Raw genomic sequence first — 23,870 nt, forward strand, 5'->3', positions numbered from 1 at the left:
GAGTCACGTCCCATGTGGGTCTTCAGAGTCTCCTCCTGGAGAGTCCTCAGTGATACACATTCCTCTCACCATATAAGAAGTTTTGAAATCATTATTTTAATTTTATATCAGTGCACTTGGAAAATAGGGAAAACGAGCTTGTAATCTCACCATCCTGATACAACTATGAGGAGCGCTTTGGCCTGTTTTCTGTCAGATTTGTTCTTATGCATCTGATTTCCTGTTACATAGACACACGTAAGGTGTTCGGCTTTGCCGCCTGGCCTGTCTGTCGTCCCTACATGCGGTATTTCTGCCCCGTGCTGCTGTAGAGTTTCTGTGACTCATTTTATTTTTTATTATTTTTTTTAAAGATTTTTATTTATTTATTCACGAGAGACACACAGAGAGAGGCAGAGACACAGGCAGAGGGAGAAGCAGGCTCCATGCAGGGAGCCAGATGTGGGACTCGATCCCAGGACCCGGGGATCACGCCCTGAGCCAAAGGCAGAAGCTGAACCGCTGAGCCCCCCAGGTGCCCCTCTGTGACTCAGTTTAAATGCCTGCACAGCGTTCTGACGCATGGATAGATGGTGATTTATGCGCCCATCCCCCGGTTATTGATCACCTAGGGTTGTTCCCAGCTTTTCGTAATCAAGAATAATGCTCGGGTGAATATTTTTAAGCCGACAGCCATATTTATTTAGTTAGTTTTCAAATTTAGGTTTATTTCCTTAGGCTGCTTTTCTGGAAGTGAGATCACCAGTCAAAGAACGTGGGTCTGTGCAGTGCCGCGTCGCTTTCCAAAAGGTTCTTGAGAATCCATGGAGGCAGGGCCTCGGGGGTATCCCACCTTGGGCTCCGAAGCATGATTCGTGTTTGCATATTAAATTTTCATCATTATAAGTGAAAAAAAAAAAAGCAAAATCTCTTACCCCCTGGTCATTGGGATTTGCATCTCTTTTGAGATGTTTTGATGTGGTCACAAATGTGCGTGCCCGGAGATCTCCTTTCTATAGCCCTGTGCCCCTTCCTTTACATGGCAGGGACCTGGAGGTGGCATTTAGAAGAACCAAGGCTTCAGGCACAGGGTGGTGTGGCTTGACAGGCAGCTCTGGTACTTGAGAGAACGAAGAGGCAGGGTTTGGGGAACTAACCCTATAGAAGGGCTGGGGTATAGGACAGCAAGAGCGGAGCTCGGGTTTGGTGTCCAAAGTGCATGGTGAGCTCAGCACTGATGCTGGACGAAAGCCCGATGTGTGGAGTTCTCCCTTGGTGGTCACCTGAGGGCACAGAGACCCTGGCCTGGGGTTCCACACAGGCCTCCCCATGCAGCCTCCCCCAAGCTCCTACTGAGGCTTGTCCACTTAGTGCCTCTAGGAGCCCCGCGGTTTGCACCCTGACTGGTCATTTGCGTCAAGTTTGTCTCTCTTTCCCGCGTACACATGGAGACCCCTCGCCGCGTGGGTGCAGCGCTCACGCCGTATTCATCTCTGGGTCCTCCCTCCCCGAGGGAGCACCTGCCACCGAGCACACGGCCCGTCCTCCTCCGTGGACGTGTGGATGCGGCACTGGGCTCGGGGGATGAGCGATGCAGGAACCAGGTGACAGGTTGGCCTTCACTAACCGGTGGATGAACTTGGACTTTTTTAGAGAACGTGCAAGGTGGATTCGGAAGGTGCATTTTAGCACCTAGGCTTGGGTGATGTCACAGGGCTGGATGGGAACGTTAGCTGGGAAATGCCGCAGAGAGAAGGTGCCGGGGGCCGGAGCAGGAACGTAGCACAATCCGGAAGATGCTCTGCTGAGCTTCCTGGTTGCAGCAGCTCCAGCCGCACTTCTGGGGACCAGTGAGTTTGGGTTCCCCAGGGTTTCGGTGGAGGCTGCAGTGCCGAGCTGAGGACTCTTCACAAGCCTGGCGAGAGCCAGCTCCACCACGTAGGGGCTGCGGCAGCCGTGGGGTTGACCAGAACCTCTGTTTCCTCATCTACAAAGTGGAAATATTCATGTCTTCCCCCAAAGCTCATCGGGAGGTCGGACGAGAGGACAGAAGCAAAGTGTCCATGTCACCAACATTTCCACGCATACTTCCTTGCCCTGCCTGGGTTTCAGGGGAACGGCAGTCTCTGCACATCAGTGCTTTGTTCTTCTTGCCAGAACTCGGCTTGGAGGTGACCGTGTTCCCCCCATGCAGCTTTGGGCTGCTTTTCCAGCAAGCTTTTAGAGTCTTGTGTTGAGACTTTTGTCCAGCCAAGAAATGGTACATTTCTATCAAAATCCTAAATCGTCTCTCTCTAGAGAAGCCTGGAGATCTCTCCTTATTTTCAATTGGGGAAACCGAGCTCAGAGGCTATTTCCTGATGCCATGTGGCCCGTTATAAAGATAGCAAGTGCTGGAAACATCTCATTCCCAACGTGAGCTTTCCCCTCCACGCCACACCAGGCCTGAAGCGTTACCAGAAACGTAGGACAACAGACGTTCCCCTGAACTCTCTCTGCAGATTGCTCACAGCCCTGCCCCCTGTGAGGTGTCCCCTCACAGGGAAGTTCAGAAAGTGGAGGGTCACCTCCAGGGAAGGCCCAGGAGAGGATGTTCGGCCAACGTCCCCATTGGCCTGGCTCCCCAGGCTGCTCCAGGTGGCTCACTGAGGCAGAGAGGAGGCCCTGCATGATGCTTCTGGAGCCAGCCTGCCCGGGTTTTGAATCCCAGCTCTGGGCTCTGCAAACAGGGTCACCTTTGGAGAGAAATTTAACATCCGTGTTTCAGGTTTCCTCAACACTGAGAGTAACTATTACAGAAGATGAGGATCTACTGCGTTAATGTTTGTAAAATGGGTAGAACAGTCCTGGGTGTCATGTGCCATATGCAGAGGGTAGGGAGACGGAAAGAGGGCCAGAGACAGACAGGCAGAGAGAGACAGGGAAAGATCCACGGAGAGAAGGGGAAGCGTGAGCGTGGGCCCTGCTGGCTCAGCTTTGGGCATATTCCAACTTCCTTGCTGCCCTTCTGGGCGACTCTGAGGAGAGCTGGTCCCTTCTCTACACCTTGACTTCCCCATTTGTCAAGAAGCCTGGACTACATCATCCCTTCGGCTGCTTTCCAGTTCTTACATCTGATGGGTACTTACAACAGTTTATTTCCTCGCAGACCTCTCTGATTTCTTACCTCAGCAAGAAGGAAGTTTCCATCTGCCTCTGAGACAGGCCCATCGGTCGCCTGGCCTTGTGCGGCTTGGAGCCAAGCCACCCAGAGCCACTGCCCATCCATTACCGAGCCCGCCTCCAGATGGCCCCGTGGTGGGGCGCTCTGTGTACGGTGGGGGACGGTCCTTGAGGCATCTTCCAGAAGGTGCCTCTGCAGACACAGAGGGCGTGGAGGCTCTGCAGGCGTAGAGCGTCCTGGTGATGGAGGGCAGTAGAGCCCAAGTGGACCGAGCAGGTCTACCGAGCCTGTTGCAGCTGGCAGGGTGCAAGGGGAGTCCGTCAGAAGGGGAGGAACCCACTCTGTAAGGGGCCAGGAGGTGGATGCAGTGGGCACCCTGCTCTGTCTGGAAACCCAAGCTCTCAGGACAACTTTGGGTGGATGTGACCCTCACACTCCTGAGCCCCCTGGGGAGAGGGGGAGCCAGGGCATAGCCACCCTAGTAAACTGCTACCAGCGGCTTTGGGATCAGAGACGAGATGCTCTCACTCTGGGCACTCACACAAGCTCCTCAGCCCATGTCCTGATGCAGCGGTGCCTGTCCCAGTGGCTCTGGGCGTCACAGGGGGCACACTGTGAAGGCAAGCACAGCCCCTGGCCCTGGGAGGGCCTCCCTAAATAGTAACGAGACTGAGTGGGGGCTTTGGAGTGCCTGAGGCCGTAATCCGTCCTGGGGGCGCCGGCCCCACCTGTGCCGACAGTGAGAATCCCCTTCAATCCTCCTCCGGGGCGGCCCAGCGGAGCTGCCCACCAGGTCTCACGGTGACAGGCGTTTTCTCAACACCCCCTGGGTGCTGGGGTCACAGAGGCACCTTCCCTCTTTCACATGGTAAAGGCTTCCCGTGGCAAGTGCCCAGCAGACACACTCCACGCGCCTGCCCCCAGCACCGTCCAGGCCACCACCGCCACCCGAGAGCGGTCAAGGCCACCATCGTCTCCAGGCCTGGGCCAGGGTGGCTTTCCAGGGCATTGGGGCCTGCGCTGCCGCTGCTGTCTGAGATCCAGAGCCGCAGCAGGAGGATGAGGCCTGGGTGGGGGCGGGGGTCCTGGGAAGGGTGTGGAACTTTCCAGAGCTTCCTGGGCAGGAGTGATTCCATGAATGCAAGACATTCCTCCTTTGAGTCGAGCGTCCCAGGGTGACACCCTTTAACCTCATAGGGCTCACTGGACGGTCGAATGAGAGCCTGCCTGCGCAGCCGGTACCTGAAGGTGCTCAGGACGCGGGCGGGCTCCCGTCCCCTCTGCATGGAGCACACCCCCTGTCAGTTAAGGACTGTGAGTGTCCGAAGGGGTCTTAGGGTTCTTGGAATACAGCCACCTTTCTTCTGTTCTCGCTTTTTACGATTTCAACCCAGCGAGGAGGTTGAATCTCAAAGCCGTGTAGACCCTGCAGGTGGCAGCCCGCGTTGGTGGAAAACAAGATCAGAACTGAGTTCCCTGGCCCCTGGCTCCTCACTCTCCCCCCCCCCCCCCACTTCCATCCTCTGGTCGTTCACATCACACCCTGCTGGCCCTGTGAACTTCCTGTCTGCTGGCCCCTGCAGCTGGCTTCTCTTTTCCCTCCTTCCTCGTCCTACGTGGTCACTCTGTTTTGCTTAACCAGCTTTTAACATGACACCTTCCAGGTGCCACACGTTGTTCTAAGCCTTTTGCATATATTAGCTCACCCAATCCTCAGAGCAGCTGTCAGAGGTAGCTGCTGTATTTGTAGACTGGAAACTGAGTCATGGAGATGCCACGTGCCTGGTCCTAGGTCACACAGCTTGGGAGGGGGAGAGCCGGGCTTTGCATCCGAGTTTTGGGATCGGCTGCAGCTGCCTGTACTCCACACCCCCCAGGGCCCTGGCTGCCACCATCTGCTGGGAACCAGGCAGGTGTCAGCTGTCCAAACCCTGTCCCCTGTCGTGCTTATGTGGTCAGTGCAATGGTGGCAAGACCAACAAAGTCCAACAACAGCAGGACAGATGTAAGTGTCAGGTCTTTAGGTGGGACCTGCCCTTTTTAGTTCTGCCTCTGACCCCCTTCTTCCATTTGCTTCCACCCATCTCATGCCCTAGCTGGGCTTCTAGGGGCGTGTCAGTTAGAGACCCTGCTCCATAGATGGCTGTCTTCCGTCTTCTGTCTGTCTCTGTCTCCGCTCTCCCTCAGCTTCTCTCTCCCCCCCATCCCCCCTGTGCTGGCCATCGTCTTTCTCATTCCCCTGCCGGGGGACACACACATCTGCTAGGACTCCAGTTCTGTCCCACCTGGTGCTCTGGGTCTGTCCCACCTGGCACTCCAGCTGTTTCCCACCTGGCGCTCCATCTGTGCTCCACCTGGCAGTCCAGCTCTGTCCCACCTGGTGCTCCGGGTCAGTCCCACCTGCAGTCCAGCTGTGTCCCACCTGGTACTCTAGCTCTGTCCCTGGCAGTCCAGCTCTGTCCCACTTGGAGCTGTGGGTCTGTCCCACCTGTAGTCCAGCTCTGTCCCACCTTGCAGTCCAGCTCTGTCCCACCCGGCCCTGCTCTCTACCTGCTGGCCAGAGACACAGGTGGCTCACCTGGCAGTGCACCTGCAGCTGTCCTGAGTTGCATTAGGAGAAATTTTGCTTTTGGGCTTCAGCGATTTTGTTATGTAGGTGCAAGGGTGTAAGAAATGGGGCTTGAGCAATAGGCAGCACTGTCCCCTTTAAGGTAAGCCTGGTAAAACTATGGTCAACATGTTTTTTTGTTTTGTTTTGCTCTGCCTGGGAAAGTGCCCCCTTCAGGGCTGACATTCAGCGGGCTGGCCCTCTCTAAGGAAGAGAGCTCTGTGATGCCAGGAGCCCCTTCTCTTCATGCATGGCCCCATCACAAAGCTTCTGTGTGACTCTGGTCTCCATCTCTAAGGTCAATTTTCTCACCTAGGATGTGAGAGCATGGGATTCCATGGGTTCTGAGATCTTGCAGCTCGATGGAAGAGACCCACAGGCTGTGGATAGTAGAAATAGAGGAAGAAGGGTCGAGAGACCCAGGTTCTGGTGCCGGTGCAAGCATTGCACTGGGGTTGAGTGGTTTTCTGGCTGGGCCTCAGTTTCCCCATCTGCTGTCGGCCCTCCCTCCCACCAACCTGATGATGTGCGGAGGAAGAGAACATTGCTGACTCATTCCTTAGTCATGGATGTCTTCCCAGGAAGGGATTATCATCTTCCCCATGACACGTGGTTAAGAGAAACAGCCTCAGAGGTGACGAGACTTGCCCAGGATTACACAGCTAAGAAAGACAAGCCCCGCTCTGAGCACAAGCAGATGGGTGGGCATTCGAGGGCTGCGTGGATGATTGCTCCCCCTTAGCCAGCAATTCGCTTTTAATTCCAAGCACTGGGAATGCAGCGGATGCTCATACATATCCGCTGGATGAATGAACGATGTGTAAATATGCTCACAGTTTTATGAACTGTGTTACAAACCCCACAAGTCCATTATTTTGTTTGGCTTTATGAGATGAAGAGACTGTGTGTGGGACGCCTGGGTGGCTCAGCGGTGGAGCGTCTGCCTTCAGCTCAGGGCGTGATCCCAGGATCCAGGATCGAGTCCCACATCAGGCTTCTTATGGGGAGCTTGCTTCTCCCTCTGCCTGTGTCTCTCATGAATGAGTAAATAAAATCTTAAAAAAAAAAAAAAGAAAAGAAACAACTGTGTGGTTCAGAGAGGCAAGGTGGCCTTGCCTTGGTCACAGATTGGGGAAAGGCAAAGCAGATTTCGGAATATGGATTCCTGACCTTTAATGTATGCACATTGAGCCCCAATGCCCATAAATTATAGGCTGGTGTGTGTGTGTGTGTGTGTGTGTGTGTGTGTGTGTGTGTGTTTGGCTCTCCAGTAACCGGAGACACTGAGTAGAGAGTAAAAGGTTAGCACAGTTGGACACTAAGGGCCTTTGCATCTCATGGCACTGACCACAAGGAGGCCCATTTGTTCTTCACCTCTTCATTTTTCTTCCTCTTGCCAGGGGGAGCGAGGCCTGGATGGATTCCCCGGGAAGCGTGGAGAGACAGGAGAGCAGGTAAGTAGGCATGGGCTCGGCTTTATTAGAAGACAGGAGCCTGATGCAAAGCTCTGTAGGGCCTGAATGCCTTGGTGTCCGGTTCAGCTGGAGGCTCCGGGAGGCCTAGGGACCAGACCCCCGCTTATGGTCACCTGTGGATCCTCCAGCACCAGGGGGTGGGGATCCCAGAGAGCACAGCCCCTTCCATCCTTTCTAACCACGGTAAAGGCCGTGGATGACGTGATATATTCATTGTAGGCTCTTCTGCAAGAGTTAAGGATTACAAACAACCTGGAAGCTCATCAGTAAGGAACTAGTCAAAAGAATCAGGGTGTGTAGTTACAGGGGAATAATACGAAGCCATAGAAATTAATGCAGCTCCTCATGCACTGGTGGGGATGATCTCTGCGATATGTCTTGAGTGGAAAATACAGGCAAGTGTAGAATTCTGTGGAAAAGAGCATCTAGGACGTACGCAGACATGTGCCCTCCTTGGGAGGACGCTCCGGAAACTGATCACCTGCTTTCCTCACTCGTTGCCTCTGGAGGAGCCTCCTCAGTGGCTGGCAGGTGGATCAGAAGGGGATTTTTATGCACATAAATTCTGAACCATGGGAATGTGTGATCCGTGAAAGTAAATTTAAGTATTTAAATGGTTAGAATGAAATAAAACCTAAAATTCTACATCTGCCTGAAGACGTTTGGGAAAATATTTTTAGAACATAAACATATTAATATATGCTTATGTTATACATTAATCTGTGCAATATAACATATTAATATATCAGTCGATTATTATGTTCATTTTCTTAGGTTTATCGATAAAGTAATCAGACACATCAGCTGTATTTGATATATTCATTCCTTAAATGTATTCATTTCAATATATTAATATAAATTAAATTTATGGTGAATCCCATCAACCCAAAATAACATCTTGATTTTTTAATTTATTTTTTTAATTTATTTTTTTTATTGGTGTTCAATTTGCCAACATATAGAATAACCCCTAGTGCTCATCCCATCAAGTGCCCCCCTCAGTGCCCTTTATTGACAATAAATTGGAATAATACCTTTTATGTGTCACTGCCCCCCCCCCTTAGCATTATGTCATAAACGTGTAACTATTTTCTTAAATATTCACCAGGGACGGGACTCAAATGACTGCTTAGTGTTCTGTGGTGTGAACATGCCAGCATTTATTCATATTTATTGCGTGCCGCCCCTGCGCCAGAGCCAACTCCTCATGCTGGAAGTGCCCACCTGGTGACAGCCCAGAAAGCAAAGGCCTTTCCTCATGGCAGTGGGCCAGCATGTAGTGAGATCCTGATGGGGTGGAGGCAGCAGAGGACGGGGTTTGGAGAAACAGGAACAGCAAGTGTCACCCAGGGTCTCCTCCTACGAGGGGGCATTAGGTCTCTTCTGATCGTTGGCTGTTTATAGGAAGAAAGGAAGAGTGAAAGCTCACATGTACATCTCTGAGCGCACCTGTGCCTTTAGGATGAATTCCTAAGGAAGCCATTTGTCAATGGGATGAACATTGGTTGTCCAACTGCCTTCCAGATTCCCCCTCCTCTTACGAGGAGGCTCATAGGAGGGCTCCCCGGGGGTGGGGTGGCTCCAGGCCCCTCCTCACTTGCTCTCTGGTGGGAGCTTGACCTGCCTGGCTCTCCACTGGGACCCCCTTGGAAGGCTTCTTGGTGGGAACCCCTGAAGAGGAGGCAGGTTCATCTTCAGCATCCCTTGCACCAGCCCTCTGGGTCCTGGGTTTGCCCTGCTGTGCTAACTGATCCTGGTCCAGAGTCCAGGCAGCCCTGCAGGCCCCCTCCCTTGCCCCTGGGGACTCAGCTGGTCCTCAGTGCCCTCTGAGCAGATGCTGGGTGCCTACTTCCTGCCTCTCACCTGGAATCTCCCCAGACACATCCCCTGTATCCCTCGAGAAGCGGTCCTTCTCGAGTAGGCCTTGTCCCTTAGAACGGGCGCTCCACAGCACAGTCCCAGCTGGGTCCAGAGGGGACCATGCAGGACGTGGCATTTGGCAGCCGATGGGGAGAGAATTTTCCAGCAATCAGCAGTGTCCAGAAGTGTGGTCTGTGCCTTCTGGGGTGAAGGCAGATTACAGTTTCGGAGCTGCATGGCCTGCAGCTCTTCCTCTGCCCTCACTGCCACTGACAACCTTCCCTTCCCTTCCTCTAGGGAAGACCTGGCCCTCCTGGTATGGCAGGACCCCAGGGACAGAAGGTAAGCCAGGCCTGGGGCGAGAAGGGCTCTGGGCTCTGGGCAGGTGGTGTGTGTGCTGTTGCCCGTACAAATCATGGCCTCAGGGGGAGCGAGGGGGCCAGGCTGGCATCTTGGGAACAAAGTGCAGACAGAGGTGATGAGCTGGGCCTCAGGAACTCAGCTCCCACGAAATTTCTGGTTATTTAAAATTTGTTTTTCTACTCCTAGGAATAAAAAAAAAGCATATAAAAACAGAACAAAACAAAAATCCCTGTTATGTAATATCCAGACGTATTAAAATATTATGCTACTTAAAATTGCCTTTTGGACTCAGGCAGGCTGTGAATAAATACCAAACAACATCGTACAGACTCCTCCCCCTCTTCCTCCATTTCTCCTTTTCTGTTCTCTGCAGCACTTTTTTAAAAAAAGTTGGCCTTTTTTTTTTTTTGCCCAAATCATAATTCTGAAAATGTACTAGATCTTTCATAAACAGAATGAAGATTGCATCTCATCATACTGGCCATCTCCTTTAGAACATTCTCTCAAGAAGGCTTAACTCAATAAATTTGCTGCTCAGAATTTCTGTTTCCTCAGTGGAAAAAAACACATGTTAAGAGTCTTGGCAAATTGTGAAGTGCTCTGAAAATGAAGATAATAGCCTTCCTAAGCATTCAGGGTGGCAGGGAAGACTGAGTAGGTACCGTGTGTCCTGGGTTCTCATGGGGGGACCAGAGCACGAGTTCCAGATTCTTTGGGAGGCCCCTGGCAAGAGCATCCGACGTGGGGTTGGAGAATAGCCAGGGACCCGAGGGGAGGAGGAATCCAGGTAAACTAAGGCAGGTGCAGCCCGAGGAGCATCACTCGGACTCCATCACTCTGCAGAGCTCAGGTGAAGGTCACACCGCCTGACACGCACGCGTCCCAGCGATGTCTGAGAACAAAAGAGGAGAGGAAGACTGGTCTACTCTTTGTAGAAGCAGACAGCTTATGTGTTATAAATAAATAAACAGACCCACAGGCTAAAGAAGCCTCACCTTAGGCGTGGCCGCTGGAGAGCGTTGCTGTCTCCCAAACTTGCTCACTTGGGCTTCAGTTCTGAGTTAAATCATTCCCTCTCCTAAGTATTTTTAGCGTTGAGATCTATATTGTTATATTATCTTGGCATCAGGATTTTAATATATTCTCACAGTTCCTTGACAGGGGATGCTAAATCCTAAAATAAGTAGTGTATTTCAAGTCACTAAGAGGGAGTGATCCTTGAGGTTTGGATGTAGGTGATTCCTGCTACCGTGTGTGTGTGTGTGTGTGTGTGTGTGTGTGTGTGTGTGTGTCTGCCTACCACACGGTGGCTGGCCGCAGAGCCCAGGGTCAGGGAGGCGCTCTTTATGCCAGGTTAAACTCCATGCTTGTGTTGGTTATATCTTGATAGTGGCGACCTTCCTGACTCTTAGAAGCATAAAGCAACAACCACGTGGCCTCACGCAGACTCTGAAGGCCCGGATCTAGGTACACGGTGTACACACGGTTGGTTCGTCCTGGTCTGGGGTCTTCTGTGAGGTAGTGGCTGGGCTGCCAGCCGTGCTGTGGTTAGATGAAGAATCTGCTTCTCAGCTCACACACATGGTTTTTGTCATGGCCAACATGGTTTTTGTTCCGTGGTGGCTGCCGGCCAAAGGCTTTGCTTCCTCATTACACGGCCTCTCCGTAGGGCTGTTCACAGAAGGGGAAGTGGCCTCCCTTGGAGTGAGCGGTGAGTGACCTGAGGTCGGGGTGAGGGGCTCCACACGGAAGCCACCGTCATGCTCATAGCCTCACCTTAGAGGCCACCCAGCATCCTTCCTGCCGTGTGCTATTGGTCCCATAGCCTAGCACTGGTACCTGTGGGGGTCACCACAAGGGTGTGAGGACCGGGAGGCGGGGGCCCCTGGGGAGGCTGACTGCCTTTGCAGAAATACACTACTTACATAATGCAAAGGACTGACTCGAGGACAGACTCTTGGTTTCTTGGTTATTACTTACTAGCTTTTTGGCCTTGAAGAAGTTACTACGCTGGCAGGTAGCGTGGCCGAGTGGTCTAAGGTGCTGGATTAAGTTACTACCCATTCCCCATGCTTTAGTCTCCTTGTATCTATGATGGGAAAGAGTGTCAGCAGGGAAAAGCTTGAATCTCAGTCCTTCAGACAAAGCCAGGCCGATGTAAAGGCTCCAATGTCTATTAGCTACAAGCACACAACTTTATGGATGAACCACAGGATCTTAGTTTTCCTTAATAGTGATTTCATGTGTCAGGACATTGGCTCTCCGATTCTGTAAAATGACCTGAGCAAATGAGAAAGCCCCAATTGATTAATTTCCTAACTGTCATTAAAAATTCACTTTTGTGGGGATCCCTGGGTGGCACAGCAGTTTGGCGCCTGCCTTTGGCCCAGGGCGCGATCCTGGAGACCCGGGATCGAATCCCACATCGGGCTCCTGGTGCATGGAGCCTGCTTCTCCCTCTGCCTATGTCTCTGCCTCTCCCTCTCTCTCTCTCTCTCTCTGTGACTATCATAAATAAATAAAATTTAAAAAAAAATTCACTTTTGTGGTGTGAGGATGATGGTGATGATGATGGGTATAACAATAAACACAACAAAAGTAAACATGGTAGTGAGGCATAGCGTAAATGGAAGAAAGGAGATGCCATCATCTCCAAACCCAAAATATTCAGGATGCTCCCATATATGACTACCCAGTTACCTCTCCTTTATATCTGTTTATAGAATAGAAAATAAGGTAGACACACAAACATTACAGTAGAGCTGAGAATGGCTTCTGAGAGTCATATTGCTAAAATATATTTTTTAAGATTTTATTTATTTATTCATGAGAGACACAGAGAGAGAGGCAGACATAGGCAGAGGGAGAAGCAGGCTCCCCGCGGGAAGCCTGATGTGGGGCTCGATTCCAGGACCCGGGGGTCATGCCCTGAGCCGAAGGCAGATGCTCAGCCATTGAGCTACCCAGGTGCCTCATTACCAAAGTATTAATAAGGTTTATGTGAGCATGAGGAAAACATAATCCTGCTCATGGAGGTTGAAAGATGCTCATGGGGAAATGGAAAGATGTGCCAGCCAGATTCTGAGGGCCTGGAGATCATCACGTGTATATGTCACGGAAGCTTCTAGAGACGATACACAATGGTAAAAAGAATGCCGTGTGTGTGTGTGTGTGTGTGTGTGTGTGTGTGTGTGTGTCTATCTCTATGTGGATGGTGGTGCCGTGGAGAGAAAAAACTAGAACAGAAAGATGTTGCTGAGATAGGAGCTATTATTGTGGGAGACAGAGGAAGGTAGAGCAAGGGAGGCTGACACCCATTAATGATGTACCTTCCTCTCCATTTTGCTGTGTAGCCAAAACCACTCTATGATAAAGTTGATTAAAAGATCATGTAGTTGGGATCCTAGAAAAATGCCTGATGCTGTGTAAACAGAGATGCTTTCCAAGTCTTGGGCAGCCAGTGGGGACAGCGGGGTTGTTTAGGGTCAGAGATTACCTGCCCTGTCCATGTGACAAGACCTCGAATGGAGCACAGGATGACACGTGTGCCCGAGTCCCTCCTTCTGACTCCTCAGCATTGGGACTTACGAGATGCTTTTTGTGCTTATCCAGCAAATCAGTCATTCTGTGCCAGCTTATTCAGCATTAGTTTCTTCGTGCTTCCCCATGCTCTCTGGGGCTTGGTCCCCAAGTCACGTGTAAGGACATTGGCAGCAAATCGTGCTCTTGTTTAGCCATGGGGCATGAGGGTTGTAGCAGTGAAGATTTTTCTGTGGCCACAGTCAACAAATATGCCCCACGCAGAACCAAGACATAGCTCACACCCTGGAAATGTGATGCACCCACAGCCATCGTAGGCCAGGTGATCCGGAGGTCATGGGGAAGGGGACACAAAGCAAGTCTTTGGTACATCATGACTTGGTGAAAACAGATGGGAGTGATCACAGCATGGGTTACATGTGTGATAGACATCGAATGCTGACCACGTGCTGAACCAGGGACTTGGCACAAAGGATGCGCCCTGTAAGGTGTAGTCGCCACACTGGCTATGTCCAGTCTGGTGCCTGGTACGAGCATGTGCTAGTGGAACAAGAGGTGCTCTCGAGCAGGAAACGGCTGTGAGAGCAGCAACCAGATGTAGGCCCTGGGCAGGATGTGCCCAAAAGGAGCAATGAGGCCCCTTTGGTCTTGATACAGAGATAAGAATTAGACCCAGAAAATCCGAGAGGAGGGAGAAAGACCCAGCATGGTGGCAGCATGAGGTGGAGCACGGAGGAGGAAGTGGTCCCGTGGACCTTGGGTGGATAAGCAAGGGCCCCAGAGGGGTGGGGACCGGCAGAGGAAGGTGGCAGAAAGTATGCCATTGAAATGTCTGTCATTTCTGTGCAGGGTGACGTGGGGCCTGCAGGTCCTCCTGGTGTCCCGGGCTCTGTGGTAAGTGTGCAGGCACCCCAGGGGGGCTGGAATCGCAGACTGACGCTGATGGAATTGGGTGTTTGGGAGAGTCCTTGCCTCTAGAAATGAGGAGGAGCTCATCTGACCACTCGAGCCAGATACGGGGCTTTCAACACTAAAAATGGGGTACGATCTGACAAGTTCCTGCATTATGGCAGGCTGTGTGAATACCCCCCATGAAGCTGTGGGGAGTGGCTGTTGGGAAAACGTCACCACCTTTGCTGACGCGTGGTTTGTCATACAGGTGCAGAGAGAGGGTCTGAAGGGTGAGCAGGTAAGGGGAACGCGGGTCCTCCCCCTGTGGGGCTCTAGGTGGGGGCAGAGGTAGAAAGGCCACAGCCATGGGGTTGAAGCTGCTTGTGGACTCAGTTGGAGCCTTCCAGAGATGGGTCAAGTTGATTTTGCACCAGGAATGCAGATCCCCATTCTGTATCTCTGGGTCTCTTTTGGGAACCCTGGATGTAGACTCTGAGTCAGCAAAGGGTCATGAGTCACGGGGAAGAGGGAGCCGTGACTAATGCATATTTGGCTTCTATTACCAGGGAGCTCCAGGACCACGGGGTCACCAGGGCCCACCTGGGCCACCAGGAGCTCCGGTAAGTCACCCTCCCAGCCCGGGGTCCGCTCTGAATACCTCTAGGTCTGGAAACCAGTGGTTTTCCCCTACTGAGCTCTGTGGCATTGCAGAAGCTGGTTCCATCCCCGCCCCCTCCAGGTAATAGGTGGCGGTGTCACCAGCGTGCGAGGGAGCAAGCTGAGCCCTGGTTAGTGAACTTCCCATTAGCGGCCACAGATCAGACAGTTAGCAAGTGCAGAGCTGAAATTGAAACCCAGACAGCCCACCTCCCCAGCCCCCAGGTCCTAAAAAGGCTGTGAGTGGGGTTTCTGGTACACAGTCTGGTTTTTTAGGTTCCTTTTTTTTTTTTTTTTAAAGTAGACTCCAGGGATCCCTGGGTGGCGCAGCGGTTTGGCGCCTGCCTTTGGCCCGGGGTGCCATCCTGGAGACCCGGGATCGAATCCCACATCAGGCTCCCGGTGCATGGAGCCTGCTTCTCCCTCCGCCTGTGTCTCTGCCTCTCTCTCTCTCTCTGTGACTATCATAAATAAATAAAAAATTTAAAAAAAAATAAATAAATAAAGTAGACTCCAGTCTAGTGGAGCTTGAACACACAACCCTGAGGTCAAGAGTCACATGCTCTACCGACTGAGCCAGCCTGGCGCTCCTTGGTTTCCTCTTAGATAAACTGGGGTAAGAGCATTGACATTGAGGTGCCAGGCGAATCTTTTCCAGGGCATATTTGCTCCTCCTGTGTTTCTGATTCAAACTGACTTTGCAGTGGCCGGGAAGGCTTCAGCCTTTGGGTTCTCCACTGTAACAAATTCAGCCCATATGTAAATAACCATTTGGGAGGAGGCCCTGCAAGAGGGACTCTGATCATTCAGTGTTGTGAGTTCAGATACTAAGGATAATTAATGAGCATACAGTCAATTCCACAGGTCAATGATTGTACCATGCTCCTCCTGGCAATATGCCATGGCTCCTTTCAAATTAACGTGTTTTATCGAAGGAAATAAGACAACTCTTATTTTGAAATGTCCATAAATCAAATTTATATGAGGCCATCAGGGCCCCATTCCTCATTGGGATAAGTCTGTATGGCTTCGTTGGGATAAAGCTAGAAGAAATCTAGCAGATGCTTGATTCTAGTGTGATTAGAGCAATTTCACACCAAGAAAGTTCAGGTCAGAAGAGCTACCTTCTGTCTCTGTAACCTTGGATGTCTTACTTAATCTCCTAAGGCTTGGTTTTCCGGAGCTCCCCACCATTGTGATAACTGTTGGCAGATTTACAGTAGAAGAGGCAGGCAGTGTGGTGTGCTCTCATGTTTGGGTCTCTGGGCATGCGTGCATATGTATTTCAGCTCTGTAATGGGCAAGTGCTGAAAGTCTATACTATACTGTGTCTATCTATCAATCGATCAATTGATCTATCGATCTATCTATCTAAGATCTATTTATTTACTTTGGGGGAGAGGGGCAGAGGGAGAGGGAGAGAATCTCACGCAGACTCTCCACCAAGCGCAGAGCCCGACATGAGGCTCGACCTCACAACCCTGAGATCACGACCTGAGTCCGACACTCAACCGACTGAACCACCCAGGCGCCCCCTACACTATAGTGTATTCTTACGTGCAAACATATGCATGACACATCTGCAAGGGTGAAGGCATTATTTTTGTTTTGCCAATGAGGACCTCGGTGCAGAGCTACGGAGTGGATTGTACATAGTCACACAGCTATTAAGAAGCAAAATTGACCTCGGAATCCACACGTGTCTGTCAAGCCCATGAGTGCACAATGCAGCGATATTTCCCCCAAAATGTGCAAAGGAGAGTTACTTCCTTCATGACCCCCACTAAGGATAAGAAGCGAACGGTGCCTAGCCCTGCTTGACCCTGAGGCAGGCTTCTTGATGGCTCACTCTGGAGCCTCCTCCCCTTTATGCGGATTTTCTTATGATGGATGAGGAGGGCGGGGCCCAGAAGGAAGAAACCTTAAACACTTGTGGCCAAATATTAATGCCGGAGGTGGAGGGAGGAGAACACATGGGCTGATCTCCTGGTCGGATGGAGATAGGAAAGGAGGAACCGTGAGTAAGCACTTGTGGTCCTAGATGATTAATGTGATTTCCTGTGTGTGTCCTTCCTGTGGTCATGGTTCGGGACAGGGACAGGTCCAAACCCTCGGCATGGTCACACACCCAGAGTGCCGCAGCCCTGCGGCCCAGGATTGGGGCCATTCGATGCTCTGAGGCTACCCTCCATGCTAGGTGCTCTCCCTAGGATGGGGCCCAGAGCAGGACCCACTGTGGGTGATGGAATTCCCTTGCAGAGAGCTCAGAAACACAACAGCCTGCCCCAGAACCTGGGGAGCGGGAGGCGGGAGACCAGTGAGGAGGGACCAGGACTGGAAGATTCCAAAGGCCCCCCCCTCTCTGAATGCAGTTTATCTCACGGTGGGGACTTGCTAGTACATGCTTGTATAGCGGTGGCCCCGTGACAGCTAATCAGGACGGGCAGGGAAGGGGGGCTGACCGCAGGGTGAGCTCACGGGGAGCACCACTGGCACAGAAGGATGGTGCTTGGGATGGAGCCGCAACATCCGGTCTCACATCCCAGCTCTTCCACCCAGTAGCTTTGTGTCTTTGCTGACGTTACTCATCCTCTCCCATCTTCTTGTGCTTTATTCCTATCTGGAAATTGTCATCGCCGTCGTCAGCAGCATCACGCGCACCACGGTGCCGTGCAGGCCACATGAGCTAACGTGCGAAGCGGTGCTCTGGGCGGCTTGTTAAGCCCAGGACCCGCATCGTTGCCATGTCTGTCTGCTTTGAATCCCCAGCGGCACCTGGCCCGGGGCGTTCCGCAGAGCAGTTGCTCCCTAAATATTCATTGGATTGAATCAAACCGAGAAGCTGGCTTCGGTGACTTCTGTAGAGAATGGAAAATTTTGGAATTTGTGTTCAGCAGTCCCAGAGAGAGGAAAATGTATCCCCTTCTCTAAATGGAAAACAACGTGCAGCAGTCTGCATCCAAATGCCGGAGCGGTCCAGGAGGCAGGCGGCTTTCATCCTCCCCCACCCCAGCTCCCATCCGCCGGAGATGAGACAGGCTCTGGCCATTTTATCAATGTCTGGTCGAGCGTAATAACGAAGGGCGAGCTGCACGCTCAGATCAAGTGTGAGGTGTTTGTTGATGCTCCAGGAAATGTCACTCACTCACAGGGTCTTCCCTCACTGTGTGCCCTGAGCTCAGTAGGATGATCCTTGCGAGGAAGGGAGATGTAGGCCTGTAGTTCCTGCAGGCTTTCCATCTACGTGTTTGTTTCCACGGCGTTATTAAGAGAAAAGAATTTGGATGGAAATCCAGTCCAGTTCCTTAAGAGTCATGCAAAAGTCAGCCATAAGAGCTCTTTGTATGATAATATTCATTGAAGAAATGGGATTGCGGAGGGGGAAGTTGATGATCGCAGCACAGAGCTGAAGGTCTCATTTGCCCACTCCCTTGAGCAGCCGTCACATGGGGCTCAATCAGGGTGCAGTCAGGAGGTCTGGGTGGGTGCTCCATCGGGGCTTTTGTATCGTTCCTCATGTGGTCCCCAAAGCCACTCGGTAGGTAGATGTATCACCCTCACCTCAGAGATGAGCCAACTGAGGTTCACGGATGCCACGTGACTTGGCTGAGGCCATGCAGCAGATATGTGGGGAGGCCTTGGGGGGGTAGGATTTGAAGGATCGGGTCAGTCGGACCCCTTCACGCACCAGTGTTCCTTGCTCCATTGAAACTGATCTTTTGGGATGCTTGGGTGGCTCAGCGGTTGAGCTGAGGGCTCAAGGTGTGATCCCGGAGTTCCGGGATCAAGTCCCACATCTGGCTCCCCACAGGGAGCCTGCTTCTCCCTCTGCCCGTGTCTCTGCCTCTCTCTGTGTGTCTCTCATGAATAAATAAATAAAATCCTTAAAAAAATGAAACTGATCTTTCCTAGACGATTCAATTTATTTGTCCAGACGGTCCTGTTTTGTGTATCACTGTTGACCGAGTCACAGAACCCAAGCTAGTTCTTGCTGAGCCAGCAACATACAGGGGAATGGCACTAGGCCCATAGCTAAAGACACTGGGTTCCAGATGCTTCTTTTGTGTATGCTTTACTCGAAGCACAAATGCAAGGCATTGACCCCTACTGTGTACATCTTCAAAATGTGAATGATGTCGCCTACCTCTCGGTTGCTAAACATGCTTAATCAGGCCAGATAGGTGCACATGTTTTAAGGTATTACAGATTTGCAGGGACAGAACTTTTTTCCCTCCTGACCTCCCTGTCTCCCCATTGAAACAAGATGGGATTTTCCAATCCAACAAGCATGAGAAGGCAAAGCACAACGCGTGGTGTTAAATTCTGTGTTGACCATTGTTTCTTTTTTTTTTTTTTTTCCTTTCTGCTGCTCCTAAAGGGCCTGATGGGTCCTGAAGGCAAGGATGGACCCCCTGGTTTGCAAGGTCTCCGGGTGAGTGACAAGTCTTTCCCTTCCTGTCCCCAGCTCACCCGCCCTGGGGCCCCCATTTCAGCGGCTCAGAGGTCATGGTGCCAGCTTCATGAGCTTTACGGGAATATTGGAAGCATATCTGAGGGTTAGATTTAGTTCATCAGACATGGTGGGGGGGTCCATTCCAAGTTCAGCCTGGAGATGAGTCCTGGGGACATGGAGATGAGGCTGTCGGCTGTCGGGAGTCATGTATGTGGAACCTCACAGCCCTGTGTGATCAGAGCCTCAGCAGAAGGAAGCCCAGTACTGAGGGGAAAAAAAAAAAACAAACAAACAGAGAAGGGGCAACTGATCTGGCCTGCAGGGCAGCAGGGACTTCTGCAAAGAGGTAATATTTGAGCTAAATCCCCAAGAAAGGATTAAAACTCGGGGCGAGGGAAAGGATAGAGAGCTGCCGATAGGCTATTAGCTACTTTAAACATCCGTATCATTATTGAATATTGTAATATCTCATGGTAATCCATGTAATTTAACTTAATCTAATTTAATTTAATGAAGCACCTGTCTTTTTTATGCAGATTATACATACCTTATGGGTTTTATTAAGCACAGCTCCTGACACGGTGTTCTGTGGTTTAAGACGGGGGGGGGGAGGGAGAAGTTCACCTGGGTTAGGGGCCCTCTTCGGAGTCCCCAGGATGACTGAGGCTGACCCCCGACTCCATGTCCCCAGGTCCTAGCAGGGTGCCGGGCACAGAGTAGGGTCTCAAGTCAGTGTTTGCTGACCTCCAGCCTGTAGCATCTCTGACTGGTTCACATAGAGACTGTCCGAGGGGACAGCACCACCAAAGATGGGGTGGGCAGCCCCTGGACATGGTGCGTTCACTGCCCCTGGGGGTGTTCGGACAGAGGCCGGGTGGCCCCTGACGGATGAGCGGGAACGGGGGCCTTGCATCTGGCAGCGGCTGTCCAGGCCCCCCTGTGGCCCCTCCATCCTGGCGCTTCTCGAGCTCAGCGAGGTGGACAGCGTTACAGCTGCGTTGTGGCTTCCTCTGTGCAAGCAGGCTGGACCCACCCTCTCATCATACTTTATAGCCTCAATTCTGAAACTGGGTGACCTGCCCTTATGACTCTACAGACTCCAACCTGCCTGATGCCCCGATGAACTTTCTTCTTTGGTTTCCAAGCACTTCTGCACTTTGTAACTGCCTTAAACCCTAAAGATTCTAAGAGGAACTTATGTGGAAAGTTAGCTGACCTGTGGGAAGGTGTCATGGGGGGGAGAAGAACGTGGACGTGCCACGTCCCGTTGAGCATCACCAGCCCTGGCCTCAGTTTCCCGGCCAAAGCCAGGTTGCCTTCTCATCTGTATAATACAGGGAGCCTGGACTTTGTGGCAGGATAGACCTGGTTTTGAAGCTTGGCCTGACTTCTGAGCAGCTGAACATGCTCAGAGAAGGGCATGTTTACTTCTGTTACAACAAGAAGGCATCCCCGTGGGCCTGGTTTGGGGGAGAAAACATGCTCAGGTTAGGGATGCGCCCCTGGTGGGCAGCGAGACGTGGCAACTGGCATGACTCCCGCTTCCCCGACATGCTCACACACGGTCTTTTAAGACAAAACAGCAATCGTTGTACATTATGTAACTGACGTTTGGGTGAACCTTAATTCATCTTGGGCTGAGCCGCTGCAAACATTACTTTTCCTAACGTAGAATTAGATGCTGAGTGGAACTCTTGATGCGAAGATGACAAAGATGATGCAAAGGGTTTTTGATTTTTTTTTTAAACTATATTTCTTTCGGATCGACTCTTATGAAAAGGGGGAGAGGACACCTCTCGCTCGGAGCTTGAGGGTCGAGGACCATGCTTCCTTGGCTGTGACTTCCTGGCACCCCAGGGAGGGTTCATGCGGCCCCCAGGATAGCTGTTGTCACTCCCAGAAGCACCTCTTACCCCTCAGTGGAACACCAGCTGCCTGTGTGGTGGGGTTCTTACCCGTTCCAACCTTTTCTCTGGCCGGAGGGACCTAAGAGTTGGGTCCATGCACCCAGAATGGAGCTTTGAGGGATAAAACCTGGAGACCCAGGAAAGGAGCCAGCGTGGAGGGGAGTGGTATGCACTGAGGTACTGAGCTCCACATGCCAGACCTCAGCAGCCCTAGGACGGTGTTTGTCGTCCCCCTTGGCACAGAGGAAGGGCGACCTCTGATAGAACAGTGCCACCGGCCGTCTCGCAGGGAGGCACACCCACAACTGTGTCTCTCCAAAGCCTGGCATCTTCTGGTCTCCCGTGTGTCTGTCTGCAAAGCTCATGTCACGCTCTTGGGAGGCAGGAGCCCTCAGTTAAATGCCTTGGGAATCTCTGAAGAGATTACTGTCTCAACCACCAGGAGCCGACAGCCTGAGGGACTAGAGACATGTGGACAGATAACCCAGATGCCTCGTGGGGACCCTGCGGTGTTCAGCGGGGAGGGATCCGGGCGGACAGGGAAGGGGGTGTCTGAGCGGGCCTTGCGAGAGCCTGAGCATTTCAGCAGGAACTGATGCTCCCACAGCACAGGAGAGGGTGATGCAGACTTGGGAAGCGCCCCCCGGAGAGGACGTCCTGCCTCAGGACTTGCTCCTGCCCTCAGCTTTTATCTGCGCTCGCTGTTCTCCAGCTCAGGGCTTCTCTCCTTCAGGCTCGGCCAGCATCATCCTCCTGGGGATCCTGCACCCATCTCTCTCCTTTTCCTTCTGCCAGCACCCCTCCCATCCTCACCCCCTCCCTCCCACCCTCTCCTTCTCTCCACAGGTTCATCCATCCAGCAGGTGTTTCCACAGCATCTCCTGGGTGCCAGGTGCTGGGTGCCGGGTGCTGGGTGCTGGGTGGTGCTGTAGGCAGTGGGATCCTTCAGTGAGGAGGCCGGAGATCCCTGCCCACTGGTGTTTACCTCCTCTCCAGGGAGGAAAAGCATCACCTTAGCGCTTACATGATGCAGGGAGGGCCGGTGGCCAAGGGCAGTTTGGGCGGGCTCGCAGGAGGACCGACATGGGGCGCTGGCCAGGCCGGTAGCCCAGGGGGTGCACGGCAGGTGGAGGAGGCAGCTGAGGCCCCGAGGCCGTGGCCACACAGGCAGGTGTGTGAGCAGAGACTTGCGCCGGAGGCAGTCCGGGGCTGGCGGGAGGCGGTCAGTCAGAGGAACCGCGCGCCGCATCACATGGTCACATCGCTTGGGGGGCCCTTGTGAGGATTTGGGCTTTTACTGGGAGGAAAACATGGGGCTACTGAATATGTTTTCAAGACTGTTAGTATGGAAAAAAAGGATACACAAGTAGAAAGAATAGCAATATGCCCCACGCGCATCTCAACACGCACCTCGTCATTGGCCAACTTGCTTAATTTCTGTCAGCCCCGACCACCCCGCGGGCTCGTTCGAAGTGACCCCAAAGCTCATTACATCATTCCCTCTCGAAGATAAGGAAACATAAAAGAAAGGAAACCCACCCAGGCTGATGGAAAAGTGTCACCACGTATGCATTTTGTGCTTGGAATTCCCCTGACCGTCGTCGCCCGTGTTTCCGGCCGCAGTTTGCCCGCTGCAGGATTTGGGGTACGGGGAAGCGGAGTGACCAGCTTGCATGAATGCATCCGTCTGGCGTCTCTGTGTTGACAATGGACTGCAGGGGAGGAAGGCCACTTGGGAGATGGCCACAGAGAGCAGAAGGCAGGGTGGCGGCCCAGACCAGGGACAGGGGCTGCCGGGGCACCCATCCCGGCCCCATGGGGTGCCGGGCGGCGGGGATACGCGGGGTCCCACACAGGAGACCCAGCCGAGGGCCACAGGGAGGGCAGTGTATTCACGGTGAGTGCTCCAGGAGCACGGAGGAGGGCTCCTCCCTCCTCCTCCTCCTCCCTCTCATGATGGAACCGGCGACCCCAAGTGCGTGTCCCGGGACCCGTGGCCCTGTGGTGGCCCTCTGCGAGCTTCTGGCTTGGGCTGAGTTGCATCCGGTGGGTAGCGCTAGCTCGATGGCTGCACCTGTGGGTAGAGGCAAATCCTGATGTTGCTGCGGGCTCGGCAGCAGCTTCCTGCTCAGTCCGTCTCTGGCTGAGTCAGAAGAAGCCGAGACAGAATGACTTACTCAGAAAATTAGCTCCCTCTCCCTCCCTCACGGTGACCTGTCATTTCCTCCTCATCAACCTCAACCGAAACCTCACTCCCTGGTGTTGGGGCACACACTCAGGCTGGAAGAGGGAAGAGACAAGACCACGACAAGCCTCGGGACCCAGGGACTGAGACGCTGAGGTTAATAGACAGGCTGCGGAAAGCGATCCGGCCCTTTATTTTTGAGATTAGCAACAGGCAGACAGTGTAATCCCCGGCAAGGTAAACACATTAATTTTGGACAAAGCTGGTATTTTTCCACAATGACATAGTGAAATGGGAGGATGAGGAGCCGGGCACCCCCACCCCCAGATGCCACCCTGCAGAGCTGTGGCACACAAGGCACCCCAGCGTGGGGTGTTAGGCCTTCCTCCCCAGGCCGGGCTCCCTGCCTTAGATAGGGGTGGGGTGGCGGGGAGGTGCTATACCCTGTTTCTCTTTCTGAGGTTCTGCTTCCCTCCTGCTTGTCTGAGCCAGGCATCAGGGAAAGGTTGATGGGGAGCAGGGCTACGTAGCTGAAGCAGCCAGTGCTGCAGTTGCACCTGAACCCAGAATGTTCTGGAAGTAGAACCAGCCTGGCTCAAGGCCACTGAAGCACTTGGACACTCAAAAAAGCATCCACAGGGTTGATTTAAAAAATAATAATAATAATAATAAAATCTTCCATGCCCTAATCCTTCACCCCAAAGTAGACATCATCTTGCTGCGTTCACACCATCCTGTTTTAGTTTTTGCAGCAAACTGTATTTTTCTTATTTGGGCATGTGTTTGTTT

The 23,870-nt window shown here is 52.5% G+C and overlaps 1 protein-coding gene across 1 annotated transcript in view; it reads left to right on the forward strand.

Annotated features, from left to right (window-relative positions):
• Positions 1-23,870, forward strand: part of COL22A1 (collagen type XXII alpha 1 chain) — a 243,170-nt gene that overhangs the window by 87,042 nt on the left and 132,258 nt on the right. Inside the window, exons 16-21 of the mRNA XM_041769448.1 lie at positions 7,151-7,204; positions 9,383-9,427; positions 13,838-13,882; positions 14,148-14,177; positions 14,446-14,499; positions 18,915-18,968. Of these exons, the coding sequence (XP_041625382.1) occupies positions 7,151-7,204; positions 9,383-9,427; positions 13,838-13,882; positions 14,148-14,177; positions 14,446-14,499; positions 18,915-18,968 (282 nt within the window). The remainder of the gene's footprint in view (positions 1-7,150; positions 7,205-9,382; positions 9,428-13,837; positions 13,883-14,147; positions 14,178-14,445; positions 14,500-18,914; positions 18,969-23,870) is intronic.

The sequence above is a fragment of the Vulpes lagopus genome, chromosome 9 (genome assembly GCF_018345385.1).
Source record: "Vulpes lagopus strain Blue_001 chromosome 9, ASM1834538v1, whole genome shotgun sequence".
Lineage (NCBI taxonomy): Eukaryota > Metazoa > Chordata > Mammalia > Carnivora > Canidae > Vulpes > Vulpes lagopus.